General features: G+C 48.2%; 1 protein-coding gene across 1 annotated transcript; it reads right to left on the reverse strand.

Annotated features, from left to right (window-relative positions):
• Nucleotides 1-1,243: 1,243 nt before the first annotated feature.
• On the reverse strand, nucleotides 1,244-7,336 carry LOC309864151 (uncharacterized protein; the record flags this gene model as incomplete). Its single annotated transcript, XM_082729464.1, has 7 exons — nucleotides 1,244-1,650; nucleotides 1,912-2,030; nucleotides 4,050-4,160; nucleotides 4,256-4,428; nucleotides 4,606-4,700; nucleotides 6,810-7,054; nucleotides 7,248-7,336. 7 exons carry the CDS (start codon nucleotides 7,334-7,336, stop codon nucleotides 1,535-1,537), a joined length of 948 nt encoding a protein of 315 aa, XP_082585590.1. The 3' UTR covers nucleotides 1,244-1,534.
• Between the last annotated feature and the right edge of the window lie 656 nt (nucleotides 7,337-7,992).

Here is a 7,992-nt window from a genome sequence, read left to right on the forward strand (position 1 = left end):
GACTTTGTTTTTCACTGTAAGTAGTATGGTAAGCCATAGGAATATCTTGTTTTTGTTTTTGTTTTTTTTTAAAGATTTTATTTATTTATCAGAGAGAGAGAGGGGGAGAGAGCGAGCACAGGCAGACAGAATGACAGGCAGAGGCAGAGGGAGAAGCAGGCTCCCCGCCGAGCAAGGAGCCTGATGTGGGACTCGATCCCAGCACGCTGGGATCATGACCTGAGCCGAAGGCAGCTGCTTAACCAACTGAGCCACCCAGGTGTCCCAGGAATATCTTGTTTTTAAGAAATCTCTATACCCAACGTGGGATTTGAACTCATGATCAAGAGTTACATGGTTTAGGGACTGAGCCAGCCAGGGTCCCCTGAACGGTAGGGTAAGCCATAGGAATATTTTGAGCTGGATCTGATTTCCACTGAAGCCATTTTTTTCCCCAAAAACAATTTCAGGGGAGGTGTTGAGAAAGACTAAGGAGTATTTCCAAGAGAGGGACTGCTTTGCAAAGGCTTAAATAGCAGGAAAAAAGTTTTTTGCCAACACCTCTATCTCAGGTTAGCTGTTCTAACTTCATAGAAAAGGCCTTTGGAGGGGCGCCTGGGTGGCTCAGTGGGTTAAAGCCTCTGGTTTTGGCTCAGGTCGTGATCCCAGGGTTCTGGGATCGAGGCCCACATCAGGCTCTCTGCTCCGCAGGGAGCCTGCTTCCTCCTCTCTCTATCTGCCTGCCTCTCTGCCTGCTTGTGATCTTTAAATACTTGTGATCAAATTTTTAAAAATCTTTTAAAAAATAATAAAAATAAATAAAAAAGAAAAGGTCTTTGTCTTCAAATGACCAGCTGTTTGGGGGTGTGGGGGACAGACCCTGACAAGTAGTGGGTAGGGTCAGGAATGCTAAATAAACTTCAATGCCTTGCCAGTTCTCCATTCTCAGCTTTACACCATGATGGTGGCTCTGGCTTATGCCCACTAAGGTCGGCATTCTAGCCAATGGGAAGGAGAATAGGAAGGAAAGCTCTAAGAGTGGTTCAAGAACCCTGGAGTCCCTTTCATGAGATCCATGATGTTATTACTATTTTGCTAATACTAAAATGTTATTTGCCCTCTCCACCCTCCTACTCTTAGGAGCATAAAGTGAAGCTTTGCCAAGGTCAAGTGACAGGTGATACTGCAACAGAATGAAGGCGGAAACAACCCTTGGTTTAGGGGGAGGGCATCTGGGCTATGAGCACTCTTTAGATACCAGCAATGATGGCTTAGATGCATTTTATTGGTTTTCTTTCAGAATCTTACAAAAGAGCAAAGTTAAAAACCAAGTCCCTGGCAAGAGAGTGAACCCTTTGTCTTTGCAAGAGCCCTCCACCTCTTCCCTTGCTCCCCAGCTGTGTTGATGCTGTGCTCCATGGGCACGGAGCGGAGCGTTTGCTCCTTTCAGCCCCCACCAAGCCCTGAAAGGGAAAAGACCTACCACCTAGCAATCCCTGCCCCTCAGCCCCATCCCCCACATGTTGATCCTGGTTACAGAATGCCGAGGTAGGAATCATTGGAATCCAGTAAGAGTTCTGAACCCCAGAAGGCCATGGCCAAGGCACAGTCCATGAATAACACTTCGTCTTCCTGCTCGGTGCCCCCTGGGAACCCTGCTGGGCCCAGCACCTGGGAATAGAGAAAGAAATCAGTGAAAACCCATCAGTTTCAACCCCATTGCCCCAGGAACAAGGGAGTCAAGGCTGACATGTAAGATCAGGCAGGCTGTACATAGTACAAAGATGCTGCATCCCAGCAGGTGCCTTTATCATTATGGACATGATGTATGGCTTTTACATTTATCGCAGACATTTATTATAAACATGGCCAGCAGCCTCCCTGTCCCATATCCCTGCAGTTACCACCTCACTCCCGAGATCAGCTGCATACTCTCAGTCCAGGGAGGATCAGAGGTCAGGGCTTCATCCGGGAGCTGGTGCAGATAAATGCAATCAGACTTGAAGGGGCAGTGGCCATTCCCTTGCATGAAGAATCGGCACCGGATCTGGCTAGGAGAGGACAGAAGGAGAGATGACTGTTGCCTTCAAGCCCTGTTGCCCCAGGGGAAAAAAAAAAAAAAAGCTAACATGTAAGGTTGGGTAGGTTGTACAATACCACAAGGGTACCACTCTACCACTCTTAGTCAGCCAACACTGGTGTCAGGGTATAGATTTTACTACATTTATTACAACTATTTTCCAGCAGATGGCAGTAAAACGTCTTAAGGGATGCCTTTCTCACAAGTCCCTCAAGGTCTATTTGGGGGCAGCAGTGACCCTGGGGATCTCTTTTCCTTCTTTGAACGAAGTTTCAATAATACCACCAAAGGAGCGAAACGTCAAATACAGGAGAAGTTTGTGGGCCACCAGTGATCGGCTTATGTAGGACCAGCTTCCTTCTTGCCGAGAAGGATGGATGGGAGGGAGAAAAGGATAAAGGGCCTGTTAATAGCCTTTTCTCTGCATTATCACTCCCTGCTCTACACCTTTGAGTCTTACCCACTTCTTGCAGCCCCAGGGTGAATGCAGGACCCCCCCTGCATTTCTCTTCTTCCTCCTCCTATTTACCCAAACCTAGCGTCAGACAGGACCCCCTCCATCTGGACAGCCTACAAAAACCCCGCTCTCATCTGTCCAAATCCCCCATCTGTTCCTCTCTGCGCTCAGGTGATAGTGCCATTCTGTGGCCACCTATGCTGAAAATATTCACTTTTTTTTTTTTTTTTTAAGATTTATTTGAGTGAGAGGGAGAGCGTGAACAAGAAGGGTGGAGGGGTAAAGGGAAGGAGAGAAGCAGATACCCCACTAAGCAGGTAACCCAATGTGGGGCTCGATCCCAGGACCCTGAGATCATGACCTGAGCCGAAGGCAGACGCTTAACCCACTGAGCCACCCAGGCACCCAATATTCATCATCTTAAATCTTCCTTCTCCACCTCATGGCCAGTTGGCCACCCAGGTCTAGCCCTTTTCCCTTTTAAGTCCATATCCCCCCGACCCCCTTCCTCCCAGGATGCACTAGGAGTCAGAACGCCTGGGTTCCAGCCCCACTTTCTCACTGAAGTCATAAAGACATGCCTCAATTTCTTCTTCTGCAGCACAAGGATTGTAAGATGCCCTAGTTCATGGAGCTGATAATGTGCAAAGTCTGTTCTACATTTTAAGCCATACCTCTTCTAGCACCCCCGGGCCTGGGTGCTCCCTTCTGGCCACTCCTCACTGGTACCCCAGATGCCAGTAGTCACACATTTTGGCCTGTCTCTGCCTGGAGTACTCTCATTTCTCTCCTCCTGAGGGGCCCCTACTCCTCTTCCAACACCCACCTCAAATATTTCATCCTCTGTGAGATTTACCCACGAGTTTTGTCTCAGTCATTTTGCTGATCTAGCTGTTATAATCCACAGACAAAATCCACGTGCCTTCTTAAGGACGTCGTATGTCTCACAGGTAGAGACAAGATCTTTTTTATCCCACCCTTTATCCAAATATACTTTGCATATGTCATGCATAAGTAACCCTTTGGGAAGACGGCATTAAGAAGTTTTAATTGTACCTAATTCCAGATATGGATGTATGCCCGCCCTCCCCAATGGATGAAAACTTACCCACCTTTTCCTTGCTCCAAGGGCTGACCTTTTGGTCTTCTCAGAGACCCTGTGTTTTCAAAAATCATCTATGCAACAACATGTATTCATATCAATCTATCATCTTGCTTAAAAAACAAAGAACGACAACAAAAAAAATCAGAAGTAAGAGCCAAGCAGGGCTTCTCGTTTTGCTGAGAAAACCAGAGTTGGCCAGCATTGACCTTGTGCCAGGCTGGAAGAGACACTTGGACTTGATCTGCTGCTGCCATCTCAGCCAATTTCCAAAATAGCGGAAAGAGCTCACATCCTTGTCTTCCATCTCCATCACTCTGAACTTCTAGGATTTGGGGGATCCCAGGCTGGGAACCAAGGCTGAGCAGGAGTGGAGCAGGGGCTGCATTCCCCACTCCCCTAAGCGGTTATGGTCCTCCTGACAGGCTCACCTGGTCCGAGCCTTGAAGTTCCTGATGAGCTGCTCCTTCTCAGCGCCCGTGATCACCCAGAATTTGTGGGGTATGACGTAGCTGGAATGGACCCGGCACTGGGGACAGGCCCTATACAGGTGGTAAGGGGTGGAAAGCAGTCACGAACCCAGACCTCTCTGAGGGGTTCCCTCCCTCCCTGCCTCCGGGCTCCTTCTGAAACTGACTTGATGACGTCCAGCGGGAAGTTCTGCTGGCTCTTCCTCCACGTGCGCAGGCAGCCCAGGCAGTGGGCGTGGCTACAGTTGGGCAGGATGCCAAACATCCGCTCAGCCTCTGGCTTGTCCCACACCTTGTCCATGCAGATGCCACATACAATATCCCGACTGTCCTGCTCCCTCTGCAGCCACACGCAGGGTCAGAGCACATCCATATTCAGTCCCCATCCTCCCGCCCGACACACTGCTGCCCCAAATACAGCCCCGGGGACCATGGAACCCTCCTCCAGCAGGGCTGGGTGGCTTAGAGGTCCAGTCAGGCATCCTCTGCCACTGGCCTCCCCCGCTACCGGCTGTACCTTCTGGTCCAAGCTCTGAAGTGGGCCCACGAGCTCCCGCACTGGATCTGAGGGGGGCTGATTTTCCTGGGAGTAGCTGTGTTCGCCATCAGCAGCTGTTGGGGGAAACTGGATCCGTTCATTCATCTACTCATTCAGGCAACACCTACCCAGCATCTGGTGCACACCAGTCTCTACAGGCACGCAACGTCCAGCCCCCAAGTAGCTCAGAATCCAGGCAGAATTGTAAGTCTCTAATACAACCATTGAGGACCATGCTGTCCAATAACAGCAGCCACTGGCCACATGTGGCTAGTGAGCACCCAAACAGCAGCTAGTCTGAACAGAGAGGTGCCGAAAGTGTAAAATACACAGGAGATTTTGAAGCTGAGTACCAAAAAAGACTAAAATATTCCATTAATAACTTTTTTTTTAAAGATTTTATTTTTATTTATTTGACAGACAAAGATCACAAGTAGGCAGAGAGGCAGGCAGAGAGAGGAGGAAGCAGGCTCCCTGGCTGAGCAGAGAGCCTGATGTGGGGCTCGATCCCAGGACCCCGGGATCATGACCTGAGCCGAAGGCAGAGGCCTTAACCCACTGAGCCACCGAGGCGCCCCTCCATTAATAACTTTTTATATTGATTATAGGCTGGGATAATATTGGATATATACTTTTTGATAAATTGGGCTAAATAAAATATAGTATGAAAATTAAACTTTACCTAAGTTGCTTTTTACTTTTTTTTTTTTTTTTTAAGTAGTCTCCACACCCATACCCAGCATGGAGCCCAACACCGGGCTTGAACTCAAGACCCTGAGATCAAGACCTGAGCTGAGATTCAGAGTCAGACACTTAACCAACTGAGCCACCCAGGTACCCCAGCCTTTTAATTTTTTAGCATGGCTACTAGACATATTTAAATTGCATATATGAATTGTGACCACTTCAGAATACAGTTTGGCAGTTCCTCAAAATACTAAACATGGAGCTACTATACAACCCAGCAATTCTGCTTCTAGGTATATACCAAAGAGAAATGAAAACATGTATGTCCACACAAAAACTTATACATGCACGCTTATATCAACATTATTTGTAATAGCCAAAAAGCAAAACAAATGTCCATCAACTGATGAAAAAAAAGACAAAAGGCAGTATTTTCATACAGCAGGAGATTATTCGGCCATAAAAAGGAATGAAGTACTGGGGGTGCCTAGGTGGCTCAATCGGTTGGGCATCTGCCTTTGGCTCAGGTCATGATCTCAGGGTCCAAGCCCCACATCAGGCTCCCTGCTCAACAGAAGGTCTGCTTCTCCCTCTGCCTGCTGCTCCCCCCGCTTATGCTGTCTCTCTGTCAAATAAATAAAATCTTTAAAAAAAAAAAAAAAAAGGAATGAAATACTGATCTATGTTACAACATGGATGAACCTAGAAAATGTTATGCCAAGGAAAAGAAGCCAGCCATAAAGGGCCATATGGTGTGTGACTCCATTTATATGAAACGTCTGGAACAGGCCGATCCACTGAGACAGAAAGTAGTTTCATGTTTGCCAGTGGCTAGGGGGAGGAGGAGGGGAAGGTACTGCTAATGGGTTTCTTTCTGGGGTGATGAAAATCTTCTAAAGTTAGATAGTGGTAACGTTTGTACAACTCTGAATATACTATAGTTCATTGGATTGTATACTTTAAATTGGTGAATCTGAATTTTATCTCAACAAAGCTGATAAAAAATTGTATGTGTGACTTCTATATCAGCTGGACAGCACTGAATTAGAGCAGTAATCTAAAAAAAAAAAAAACCACTCACATTTACTGCTTACTCTGCATCCAGTACTGTGAGTTAAGTACATCACATTTATGAATGCACTGCACTTCATAAAACCCTGTGAGACAGGTACTGTTATCAGTGTCCTTTTGTAGATGAGGACATGGGTGTCCAGAGAGCTCAAGTGACTTATCCAAAATCACACAGCTGCTAAGTGGCAGAGCCGGCCTAAGAAACTAAGGTAGCTTGACTCCACAGGCCCCATGATACTCTGCTTCTAGAACATAGATAAAGACAGAGCTGTAGGAAAGTTTCCCTCTAGCTGGGAATCATGAAGTGAGAAAGGGATAAAAGAAATATAAACCTTGCTCAGAGATAACACAGGAACCTTGGTCTTGGATCCCACTTGGGCCCCCCATCTCACCCCTCACCCTTGGAAGGGCCCCGGATGACTTACATGATGGTGAGAAGGATTTCCAGGAACCGTCTTCAACCTCATCGACCTTGCTGGCCAACCCTGACAGGCCAAACTCCCTGCCCCAGCAGGCCCTGGGCCAATCCCAGCCCATAGCCACAGAGGGCAAGGAGGTAGGCTCAGAGCCCCTGTAGGTCAGCCCCAGCCAGGGTCTTGGCAGGGTGACACATGGCTCCAAATGGCGCCGGCCCCATTCCAGGTGGCCAGGGGGCTGAGGGTGCTGATAGCTGCATTGGGAAAGAGAAGAGTGAAGGGAGCAGATAGGATCCCCCAACCCCCATCCCAGGGCTCGGAGCTAGCTCAGCCTAGAATTTGGAGCCGAGAGGGGAGAAGAGGCTTTGGGAAGATGCACGGTGAATGGAGGGAGGGTTCCTCCTGTGTCCCCAGTCCTATTCCCCACTCGAGGATAGGAGTGCTTACCTGCATTGATCTCCATGGAAGCAGAAACCTCGCCAGAAGTATCTGCAGACCTGGGACTTCTTCCTGCCTTGTGCAAAGTAGTAGCTCATTGCCCAGCGACGGGCCCCACGGGCAGAGATCCTAAGAGATTGCCTGAGTCAGGCTCAGCCCCATTTTTAGCTCCTGCCTTTGTGATCCTTAGACAGAAAGGCTGTAGGATCGGAGAGCACAGGCTCTGGAGTTGGTCCTGTGTTCACATCCTGACCTTCTGGGGTGCGTGGGGTGAGCAACTCAGCTTCCCTAAAGCTTGGTTTCCTCATCCTTAAAATTAGATTAGCAATGCCTCATTGTTGCCTCAGGGTTGTTGCAAGGGTTCTTTAAAGATTTTTGCATAACACACGTAGTGGGTACTTAGTAAATCACAGTGATTACTCTTCCTCCAAGCACAGAGTTTTGTGGGCTCTGGAGTCAGAGCTCTGCGTTCAAATTCCAGTACCAGGGCCAGCCTCATGGGCACAGATCTGTGTTGTCACACTGGGGTCCTGCACTTGCTTTAATGATCTGCTCTTATCCTCTTGAAAGGATTACATTAAAAAAACACGTTTTGTTTATTTGAAAGAGAACATGGTGGGGGGCAGTAGAAGAGGGAGAAGGAGAAGCAGGGTCTCCACTCAGCAGGAAGCCTGATGCGGGGCTCGATCTCAGGACCCAGGGATCATGACCTGAGCTGAAGGCAGATGCTTAACTGATTGAGCCACCCGGGTGC

The sequence above is a fragment of the Mustela nivalis genome, assembly GCF_964662115.1.
Source record: "Mustela nivalis genome assembly, chromosome: 5".
Lineage (NCBI taxonomy): Eukaryota > Metazoa > Chordata > Mammalia > Carnivora > Mustelidae > Mustela > Mustela nivalis.